General features: G+C 35.9%; 1 protein-coding gene across 1 annotated transcript in view; it reads left to right on the top strand.

Annotated features, from left to right (window-relative positions):
• DNAH6 (dynein axonemal heavy chain 6) overlaps nucleotides 1–12,218 on the top strand; it is a 298,766-nt gene that overhangs the window by 220,352 nt on the left and 66,196 nt on the right. Inside the window, exon 62 of the mRNA XM_059942689.1 lies at nucleotides 3,274–3,409. Coding sequence (XP_059798672.1) covers nucleotides 3,274–3,409 — 136 coding nt within the window. The remainder of the gene's footprint in view (nucleotides 1–3,273; nucleotides 3,410–12,218) is intronic.

The raw sequence follows: 12,218 nt of genomic DNA, 5'->3' as shown, positions 1-12,218 counted from the left end.
TGGCCTAACTCACCCATATACCACAGACCTGGTGGCCCACAGAACTCAGGCACAGTCCTCCAACTCTTGCCTGCAGGTCCATCTGGTCCAACTCTAAACTCTTGGCTCTGTCTTCAGTCGCAAGCCCTACCCTTGGCCCCTACAGACCTGACACCTGCATCTGTTTGCCAGTATTTGAGCCTCAGAGTATCACTGGGACATTGGACTTTGTGCTTTCATTTGACTCTCAGCACCCTGCACTCCCAGGACAAGCCCAAGGAAGACCTCTACACCAGATGGTCCTTCTTCCCTGACACCCACCCATTCTGCATACATACGTATTCTGTTAGTCCTTGCTTAACACTGTCTTAACTTCATAATCACAGTTAATACTTATAGAGGGTTTGCTATGTGTTTTATGTATATCTACTCATTTATTTATTTCAGTATTTCTGTTGGGTGAGTTCCTGATTTTATCTCTAGTCTGCAGATAAGTTAATTAGGCACAAAGAGATGAAGTAACTCATCATGATCACACACTTATTAGGGTTTGGAACCAGGATTCAAACCCTTGCAGTCAAGTCTGTAGAGCTTGCCTTCTTACCCACCTCACTCTGTTACTGACTATTAGTCAGTCACTCAGCTAAGCCCTTCCCGGCATTGTCACCCTTCTTCCTTCACAGTATTCTTGTTAACAGCTGTGTTTACAGTTTTTTCAAGGAGAGGCTCAGAGAGGTTAAAGACCTTTCCAGAATCACATAACTAATAATCATAAAAACACTCAACAAACTAGAAATAAAAGAGAACTTCTTCAACCAGATAAAGAGCTTATACAAAAACCCATAGCTAACATCATACTTAATAGTGAAAGCCTGGATACATTCCACCTAGGATCAGAAACAAGAAGGATGTTTGCTCTCACCACTTCTTTTCAACATTGTACTGGAAATTCTTGCCAGGACAGATACACAAGAAAATGAAATGAAAGGCATCCAGATTGGAAAGGAAGAAGTAAAACTATCTCTATTTGCAGATGACATGATTTTGTACATAGAAACCACAAAGGAATTTACTTTAAAAAAAACTATTAGAATTAATAAACAAGTTCAGCAAGGTTGCAGAATACAGGATCAACATACAAAATTAATTTGGATTTCTTTACATTTGCAATGAACAATATAAAGTGAAACTAACAATTCCATTTACAATGGCATCAATAATAATAAAATACTTAGAAATAAATTTAACAAAAGTAGTTCAAACTTATACTCTGAAAACTACAAAACAGGCTGAAAGAAATCACAGGACCTAAATAAATAGGAAAACATCCCATGTTCATGGATTGGAGACTTAATATTGTTAGGATGGCAATACTCCACACACTGATCTACAGATTCAGTGATATCCCTATCAAAATTCTAGCTGGTTTCTTTTCAGCAATTGCCAAACTGATCCTAAAATTCATACAGAATTACAAGAGATCTAAATCCCAAAGCTTACTACAAAGCAGCAGTAATCAAGACAGCAAGATATTAGCATAAGGATAGACATATGAGTAAATGGAATCAAATGTGAAAGTCCAGAAATAAAGCCATGTGTCTATGGTCAACTGATTTTGACAAGGTTGTACTGATACATACTACAACATGAATAAACCTCGAAAACATTAAGATGATAAAGGATTTGTATTTAGAATAGATAACGAATTCTTACGAATCCATAATAAAGACAACGCAACTTAGAAATAGCCAAAGGACCTGAATAGATATTTCTCCAAATATATACATAAGCGCATGAAAAGATGTCTGACCTCGTTATTTATCAGGGAAATGCAAATCAAAATGATAAGGAGATGCCATTCACACCCACTAGAATGGCTAGAGTCAAAAGACAGATAATACCAAGTGTTGGTGAACATGTGGACAAATCAGAACCCTCATAAACTGCTAACATGAAAAATGGTGCAGCTGCTTTGGAAAACAGTCTGGCAGCTCCTCAAGCAATTAAATGTAGAATTACCACATGATCCAGCAATTCCACTCCTAGGTATATATCAAAGAGAAATGAAAACATAGGTTCACACAAAAACCTAGACATGAATATTCATAGCAGCACTATTTGTAATAGCCAAAAAGGTTAAAGCAATCCAATCCATCAACTGATGAGTGGGTAAACAAAATGTGGTATATCCATAACAACAGAATATCATTCAATCATAAAGAGGAATGAAGTACTGATACTACCACAACATGAATAAACCTTGAAAACATTAAGCTAAGTGAAAGAAATCAGTCACAAAAGACCACATATTATAAAATTTGATTTATATGAAGTATTCAGAAGAGGCAAATGGATAGAGACAGAAAGCAGTACCAAACTTTCAAAGTTTAGTTTCAAAGTACTAAATTTTCAAAGAACTAGTTTCAGTTTCTTAGGGCTAGAGGGCATGGGCAGATGGGAGGGGAACTGCTAAAGGATACATGGGGTTTTTTGAGGAGATGAAATGTTCTAAAATTGACTGTGGTCATGGTTACACATAACTGTGAATTTACTAAAATACATTGGATTGTATGCTTTAAATGGGTGAATTGCATGGTATATGAATTGTATCTCAATAAAGCCATTTAAAAATGTGGTATGAAACCTCAGGCAAACATTCATGAAATTTTCAAAGAACTAGTTTCAATCTACAATCACAGCTGTTTTTCTGTCTCTTTTTAAACTGTTTACCCACATGCAAGGGCTTCATGGAATATTGCCAGATGGCATAATACTTTTCCCAGAAATTTCTGGGAATATATGAAATGATTAGACATATACACACTCAGCCCAGCTGGAATGAGATTTTCACTTGTCTTGCTACTGATTTTGCTATACTACTCAGCATTTCCTATCTCCTAGAGGTGAGAACATCTGGAAACTGGATTTAAAAACTAGTTCTCTAGGAAAAAAACATTAATATAAGAATATCTGAGGGGTGGGGAGAGACTGGTGTGGCATGTTGGAGGACAGGCTAGAAGTAGACTTTACAGGTTTTATTTTAACCCTTCACCAGGTCAACTGCTTTCTGCATATGTCAACATGAAAAGTTTCATCAGCTGTACTTCTGTTCAAAGGCCAACAAATAGAATTGATTCAACACCATTTCTATCTCACTATATCTTATACTTGTCCTGGGTAAATGGTTATTTTTAACATTCTATTAGAGTTTGATTTTTCACTTAGACAAGGTGAAAGCATATTCTGTGGTTGTCTTTGTGAATTATTATTCACTTTCTTTCTGTCTTCTAATAGGAACGCCCACCTAAGCCTGAGTTTCCCTGGCTGCTTACTGCCATGTGGTTCGCATGCTGTGACTTAGAAGAATTATTTCCAGTTTTTAAAGAACTTACACAATACATAGTGTTACATCCTATTTCCATACGCATAGGTAATACGTCAAAAAGGCTCTGCTATATGGGGTTGTAAACAAGCTTGTGAATCCTAACTCTAAGGTCTCCTTTAACCTCTTCTGCAATATCAATATTTTTCACTAAGAAATGTCCTCATTATTAAGAAATTGTGAATTACCTGTTTTCCCAATTTCTTGAGTTGTATGCTTGGCCCATGAATTTTCAATATTTCATGTTTACTATTATACCCATTTTAAGAAGATGCATTTACCTCTAGGTATTGCTTTAGCTGCATCCCATACTTTTCTTTTTTTAAGTTTTTATTGACGGATAACATACATATGGAAAAGTACACAAATCAGAATCAACAATTTGATTATCAAAAACCGACTGTACTTATAAGCCACCACCCAAGTCAAGAAACAGACCAGTACCAGCATCACAGAATCCCCTTATACTCCTTCATAGGACCCTTTCCCTCTTCCCCAGAGGTTATGCCTGCTCTAATTATAACATTCTATGTTACTTTTTCCCCAAAAGTTTTACTATGTAGCCCCTTTGATTCTAAAAGTATACTTGTTAATTCAAATGCATTTACGATTTGGGGGTGCTATCTTTTTATTGTTTATAATTTACTTCCATTGTAGAAATTATACTCATAGTTTTCATGAAATTGATTCTTTGTAATTTATTTATACTTCAGTTTATGTAAAATGTCCCATGTGTGTCTTTTCTTGGATGCAAAAGATATGTAACTTTTTGAACTAAAGATATGTAATCTTTAGTTCAAACCTATTAATTGTGGTGTTTATTTTACTGTCTTTTATACTAAATCTGTAAGGTTCACCACTATGATTGACAATTTCTCTTTGTATTCTGGAATTTCTCCCATTATATCTTGTGGAACTGATGCTGTTAATTAAAAATGCATTTAGGATTATTATCTTTCTAGCAAATTATTCCTTTTTTATTAAATAATATTCCTCTTTACCCTGAATAGTGTTTTTTGCCTTAAAATATATTTTCTACAGGATTATCTTCATTAGTATTCCCCCTTTATATATTTCTACACTCTTCCTTTTCAAGTCTTTTGTGTCTTCATCATGTTTTTGGTGTACCTTTAGTTGGATTTTGCTGTTTTGAGCAATGTGAGAGTCTCTCTTTTTAAACAGGCAAGTTTTAATCAAATTATTGTAAGGAAGGTTATTGATCTATTTCAGTGGCTCTTAACTGTGGAAGATTTTATTCCCCAGGGGACATTCAGCAACATCTGAAGACATTATTGGTTGCCATGACTGGGGTGGTGCTGCAGGTATCTACTAGGTAGAAACCAGAGATGTGACTAAATATCCTACAATGCTCAGAACAACCCTCCACAACAAATGACCACTTGGCCCCAAATGGCAGTAGTGGCAGGGCTGAAAAATCCTGATCTATTTGGATTTACATCTATCATCTTATTTTGTAGGGATTTTTTCCTTGGCAGGCTTTTTCTTTTCTTCATTTTTATTTCTTCTTTCTTGTCTTCAAGTGAATTGTCCACATTCTTTTTTTTATTTCCCCTGTACTGATTTTTTTTTAATTAATTTATTTATTTATTTATTTATTTATTTTTGGCTGTGTTGGGTCTTCGTTTCTGTGCGAGGGCTTTCTCCAATTGCGGCAAGTGGGGGCCACTCTTCATTGCAGTGCACGGGCCTCTCACTATCGCGGCCTCTCTTGTTGCCGAGCACAGGCTCCAGACACGCAGGCTCAGTAGTTGTGGCTCACGGGCCTAGTTGCTCCGCGGCATGTGGGATCCTCCCAGACCAGGGCTCGAACCCATGTCCCCCACATTAGCAGGCAGACTCTCAACCACTGCGCCACCAGGGAAGCCCCTCCCCTGTACTGATTTGAAGTTCTGTGTTCTATTGCTATTTTTAGTAATTATTCTTTTACTTCTCATATGAATGTTTATTTACCTGAATATACCCAGTAAGTGTGGTGGTTTAAAAGCTACATGGACCAGAATTTCTGGGATCCTAATATGTTCATTTGATTTCTAAATAAAGACTAGAAAAAATAAAATACTCTTCAATAAATAAATCAAATAAAAATTGTTTCTATATTGTGGACCAGTTAAACAAGGTAGCTAGAAGTAGAACACAAAAGAAAAATACATATAGGATAAGCCTAGTGATGGACAGTTAGGGACAGATCTGAAGCAAAAAGGGCTAGATGGATCCTCATAAACACAGAAGCAAAGAAAGTGGGAAGAGGTAGAGGCTGAAAGGTTAAGTAATTCTGGGAACAACTCGTCGTGTTTGGACAAAAGGCACCATGTTATTCCTGTCAACTGGGACTAAAATTTTAGTAATTTAAAACAACCATACTGCTTTCATTTGTTAAATTTCAAGGTTGATTCTGGAAATCCTGCAGAATCGTGAAGGTTTTGTACATGTGATAGGATGGCTTGTGTTCTAAATGTGAGCTTTGGATCTTTGCAGGTTAAGTTTAATAATTAATTTCAATGCCACTCTTACCTTCAAAGGCTTCCTAATTGCCTTAATCTTGTGTCTTTGATGGTTTCTAAGTGCTTAATGTCCTATTAGTTGAGAGTTATATTTTTAATTTATCATGTCTTATTAGTCAAAGCCCTGGTGATTATACAGTAATGAGAACCTGAAGAGAAAAGAAGTCCTTTTGGAATAAGTGGTTCTACTACCTGGCCCTCAGAATGATGCATCCACTTTCAACTAGAAAGCACTGTGGTATGCTGTGCTCTGTGGTCTCATACCATGTAATTGTGTATATTTCATATAGAAATTAGAAGTATTGCAGAGGTACGTACACCATGGCTCCAGGGCCATGGTCTTAAGTGTCACTAAATTACAAACTGTCACCAGCTCTGTGGTTGCTATTGTTAGGCCCTCAGAGGAGAGTCCCAGTAGACCAGCTGGAGAAAGTGGTTTTCTAGCCAGCCATGGAAGCCAACTATTTTGCCTAATGTTCGACTGCAGCAGCCTGTTTCATCACTAGATGGTTGTGCTGGTTTGCTGAGGGGCTTACACCGTACTGTGCTCCCTGCACCTGCAGGAATTTCTTTTTTTTTTTTTTTTTTTTTGGTCTCCCATTCAGTGGGTTGTCTTTCTTTTTTTTCTTTTTTTAAATCATTTCTTTATTTTTTTTCCCATATTCAGTATTAGTTATCTATTTTATACATATTAGTGTATATATGTCAATCCCAACCTCCCAATTCATCCCACCACCACCACTACCACCCCGCTTTCCCCACTTGGTGTCCATACATTTGTTCTCTACATCTGTGTCTCTTTCTGCCTTGAAAACTGGTTCAGCTGTACCATTTTTCTAGATTCCACATATATGCATTAATATACGATATTTGTTTTTCTCTTTCTGGCTTACTTCACTCTGTATGACAGTCTCTAGGTCCATCCACATCTCTACAAATGACCCAATTTCATTCCTTTTTATGGCTGAGTAATATTCCATTGTGTATATGTACCACAGCTTCTTTATCCATTCGTCTGTCAATGGGCATTTAGCTTGCTTCCATGACCTGGCTATTGTAAATAGTGCTACAATGAACATTAGGGTGCATGTGTCTTTTGGAATTATGGTTTTCTCTGGGTATATGCGTAGGGTGGGATTGCTGGGTCACATGGTAATTCTTAGTTCTTTAAAGAACCTCCATACTGTTCTCCATAGTAGCTGTATCAATTTACATTCCCACCAGCAGTGCAAGAGGCTTTTCTCCACACCCTCTCCAGCATTTGTTATTTGTAGATTTTCTGATGATGGCCATTTTAACCAGTGTGAGGTGATACCTCATTGTAGTTTTAATTTACATTTCTCTAATAATTAGTGATGTTGAGCAGCTTTTCATGTGCCTCTTGGCCATCTGTATGTCTTCTTTGGCGAGATATCTATTTAGGTCTTCTGCCCATTTTTTGATTGGGTTGTTTGTTTTTTTAATATTGAGCTACATAAGCTGTTTATATATTTTGGAGATTAATCCTTTGTCTGTTGATTCCTTTGCAAATAATTTCTCCCATTCTGAGGGTTGTCTTTTCATTTTGTTTATAGTTTCCTTTGCTGTGCAAAAGCTTTTAAGTTTCATTAGGTACCCATGTGTTTATCTTTGGTTTTATTTCCATTACTCTAGGAGGTGGGTCAAAAAGATCTTGCTGTGATTTATGTCAAAGAGTGTTCTTCCTATGTCTTCCTCGAAGAGTTTTATAGTGTCTGGACTTATATTTAGGTCTTTAATCCATTTTGAGTTTATTTTTGTGTATGGTGTTAGGGAGTATTCTAATTTCATTCTTTTACATGTAGCTGTCCAGTTTTCCCAGCACAAGTTATTGGAGAAGCTGTCTTTTCTCCATTGTATATCCTTGCCTCCTTTGTCATAGATTAGTTGACAATAGGTGCGTGGGTTTATCTCTGAGCTTTCTATCCTATTCCATTGATCTATATTTCTGTTTTTGTGCCAGTACAATATTGGCTTGATTACTGTAGCTTTGTAGTATAGTCTGAAGTCAGGGAGTCTGATTCCTCCAGCTCCGTTTTTTTCCCTCAAGATAGCTTTGGCTATTCAGGGTCTTTTGTGTCTCCATAAAAATTTTAAGATTTTTTGTTCTAGTTCTGTAAAAAAAATGCCATTGGTAATTTCCTAAGGATTGCATTGAATCTGTAGATTGCTTTGGGTAATATAGTCATTTTCACAATATTGATTCTTCCAATCCAAGAAAATGGTATATCTCTCCGTCTGTTTGTGTCATCTTTGATTCCTTTCATCAGTGTCTTATTGTTTTCTTAGTACAGATCTTCTACCTCCTTAGGTAGGTTTATCCCTAGGTATTTTATGCTTTTTGTTGCAATGGTGAATGGGATTGTTTGCTTAATTTCTCTTTCTGATCTTTCATTGTTAGTATATAGCATTGCAAGTGATTTCTGTGTATTAATTTTGTATGTTGCAACTCTACCAAATTCATTGATTAGCTCTAGTAGTTTTCTGGTGACATCTTCAGGATTCTCTATGTATAGTATCATGCCATCTTCAAACAGTGACAGTTTCACTTCTTCTTTTTCAATTTGTATTCCTTTTATTTCTTTTTCTTCTCTGATTGCCGTGGCTAAAACTTCCAAAACTATGTTGAATAATAGTGGTGAGAGTGGACATCCTTGTCTTGTTTGTGATCTTATTTGAAATACTTTCAGTTTTTCACCATTGAGAATGATGTTTGCTGTGGGTTTGTCATATATGGCCTTTATTATGTTGAGGTAGGTTCCCTTTATGCCCACTTTCTGGAGAGTTTTTATCATAAATGGGTGTTGAATTTTGTCAAAAGCTTTTTCTGCATCTATTGAGATGATCATATGGTTTTTATTCCTTAATTTGTTAATGTGGTGTATCGCACAGATTGATTTGCATATATTGAAGAATCCTTGCATCTCTGCAATAAATCCCACTTGATCATGGTGTATAATCCTTTTAATGTGTTGTTGGATTCTGTTTGCTAGTATTTTGTTGAGGATTTTTGCATCTATATTCATCAGTGATATTGGTCTGTAGTTTTCTTTTTTTGTAGTATCTCTGTGTGGTTTTGTTATCAGGGTGATGGTGGCCTCATAGAGTGAGTTTGGGAGTGTTCCTTCCTCTGAAATTTTTTGGAAGAGTTTGAGAAGGATGGGTGTTAGGTCGTCTCTAAATGTTTGATAGAATTCACCTGTGAAGCCATCTGGTCCAGAACTTTTGTTTGCTGGAAGATTTTTAATCACAGTTTCAATTTCATTACTTGTGATTTGTCTGTTCATATTTTCTATTTCTTCCTGGTTCAGTCTTAGAAGCTTATGCCTTTCTAAGAATTTGTCCATTTCTTCCAGGTTGTCCATTTTATTGGCACAGAGTTGCTTGTAGCAGTCTCTTCTGATGCTTCATATTTCTGCAGTGTCCATTGTAATTTCTCCTTTTCATTTCTAATTTTATTGATTTGAGCCCCCTCCCATTTTTTCTTCATGAGTCTGGCTAAAGGTTTGTCAATTTTGTTTATCTTCTCAAAGAAGCAGCTTTTAGTTTTATTGATCTTTGCTACTGTTTTCTTCGTTTCTATTTCATTTATTTCTGCTCTGATCTTTATGATTTCTTTCCGTCTACTAACTTTGAGTGTTGTTTGTTCATCTTTCTCTAGTTCCTTTAGGTGTAAGGTTAGATTGTTTATTTGAGATTTTTCTTGTTTCTTGAGGTAGGATTGTATTGCTATAAACTTCCCTCTTAGAACTGCTTTTGCTGCATCCTATGGGTTTTGGATTGTTTTGTTTTCTTTGTCATTTGTCTCTAGGTATTTTTTTTATTTCCTCTTTGATTTCTTCAGTGATCTCTTGGTTTTTAGTAACATATTGTCTAACTTCCATGTGTTTGTGTTTTTAGTGTTTTTTCCCTGTAATTGATTTCTAATCTCATAGTGTTGTGATCGGAAAAGTTGCTTGATATGATTTCAATTTTCTTAAATTTACCAAGCCTTGATTTGTGACCCAAGATGTGATCTATCCTGGAAAATGTTCCATGTGTATTTGAGAAGAAAATGTAATCTGCTGTTATCGGATGGAATGTCCTAGAAATATCAATTAAATCTGTCTCGTCTAATGTGTCATTTAAGGCTTGTGTTTCCTTATTAATTTTCTGTCTGGATGATCTGTCCATTGGTGTAAGTGAGGTGTTAAAGTCCCCCACTATTACTGTGTTACTGTCGATTTCCTCTTTTATAGCTGTTAGCATTTGCCTTCTGTATTGAGGTGCTCCTATGTTGGGTGCATATATATTTATAATTGTTATATCTTCTTCTTGGATTGATCCCTTGATCATTATGTAGTGTCCTTCCTTGTCTCTTGTAACATTCTTTATTTTAAAGTCTATTTTGCCTGATATGAGAATTGCTACTCCAGCTTTCTTTTGATTTCCATTTGCATGGAATATCTTTTTCCACTCCCTCGTTTTCAGTCTGTATGTGTCCCTAGGTCTGAAGTGGATCTCTTGTAGACAACATATATATGGGTCTCGTTGTTGTATCCATTCAGTAAGCCTGTGACTTTTGGTTGGAGCATTTAATCCATTCACGTTTAAGGTAATTATCGATATGTATGTTCCTATTACCATTTTCTTAATTGTTTTGGGTTTGTTTTTGTAGGTCCTTTTCTTCTCTTGTGTTTCCCACTTAAAGAAGTTCCTTTGGCATTTGTTGTAGAGCTGGTTTGGTGGTGCTGAATTCTCTTAACTCCTGCTTGTCTGTAAAGCTTTTGATTTCTCTGGTGAATGTGAATGAGATCCTTGCTGGGTAGAGTAATCTTGGTTGTAGGTTCTTCCCTTTCATCACTTTAAATATATCATGCCACTCCCTTCTGCCTTGTAGAGTTTCTGCTGAGAAATCAGCTGTTAACCTTATGGGAGTTCCCTTCTATGTTATTTGTCATTTTTTCCTTGTGGCTTTCAATAATTTTTCTTTGTCTTTAATTTTTATCAGTTTGATTACTATGTGTCTCGGCATGTTTCTCCTTGGATTTATCCTGCCTGGGACTCTCTGCACTTCCTGAACTTTAGTGGCTATTTCCTTTCCCATGTTAGGAAAGTTTTTGACTATAATCTCTTCAAATATTTTCTTGGGTCCTTTTTCTCTCTCTTCTCCTTCTGGGATCCCTATAATGCGAATGTTCATATGTTTAATGTTATCCCAGTGGTCTCTTAGGCTGTCTTCATTTCTTTTTGTTCTTTTTTCTTTATTCGGTTCTGCAGCAGTCAATTCCACCTTTCTGTCTTCCAGGTCACTTATCTGTTCTTCTACCTCAGTTATTCTGCTATTGATTCCTTCTAGTGTATTTTTCATTTCAGTTATTGTATTGTTCATCTGTTTGTTTGTTCTTTAATTCTTCAAGGTCTTTGTTAAACATTTCTTGCATCTTCTCTAATCTTTGCCTCCATTCTTTTTCCGGGGTCCTGGATCATCTTCACTATCATTATTCTGAATTCTTTTTCTGGAAGGTTGCCTATCTCCACTTCATTTAGTTGTTTTTCTGGGGTTTTATCTTCTTCCTTCATCTGGTACACAGTCCTCTGCCTTTGCATTTTGTCTGTCTTTCTGTGAATGTGGTTTTTGTTCCACAGGCTGCAGAACTGTAGTTCTTCTTGCTTCTGCTGTCTGCCCTCTCTATCTGCAGGAATTTCAATGCTAATTCTTACTACATGTTATAACCAGAGTAAGGGTCCTAGGATCCTAAGCCTCATGTGAGATGCAAGCCCATTTCTTATAAATATTCCAGGGGGGTTGAGGGCAATGTGTTCTGTTTATTAGGGCATAAAGTTGTACCAGTGTCAATTTATTCATATATTATTTATATGGTAAAAAATATTTATACCAGAATTTTTAATTTGCTTTATCTGTCACAGACTTACAGTTGTGTTATTTCCTATCACTAATATGTTTTTCTGCTTTTTCTTCTGCCTTCAGCAGTGATGGTTTGATGTATTTTTATGCTATTGTCTAACACATATAGGTTTATTTTATTGTGTTTTTATTATTGGGTTTGTATTTTAATTAATATAACTTGAACTATTTCATCCCATTTAATTATATTTGCCTTGAATTCTAATATATCCAATGTTACTCTTATCATGTCAGGTGTTTGTTTTTGCTCACATTTGATTGATATATGTCTGCATCCTTTCATTTTTAACTTCTCTGTCATTTGTTTTAGCTTTGCCTTTTGTTAAGTGGTTTGAATTCGTTTTCTGATCCAATTTTAAATTCACTATTTTTTAATTAGGTTGGGTAGGGGGAGATTAAATATATTTAC

This window comes from Balaenoptera ricei, chromosome 13 (assembly GCF_028023285.1).
Source record: "Balaenoptera ricei isolate mBalRic1 chromosome 13, mBalRic1.hap2, whole genome shotgun sequence".
Classification (NCBI taxonomy): Eukaryota; Metazoa; Chordata; class Mammalia; order Artiodactyla; family Balaenopteridae; genus Balaenoptera; species Balaenoptera ricei.
Note: the sequence above shows the minus strand (reverse complement) of the source record. Positions and strands in the feature narration are given on the sequence as shown.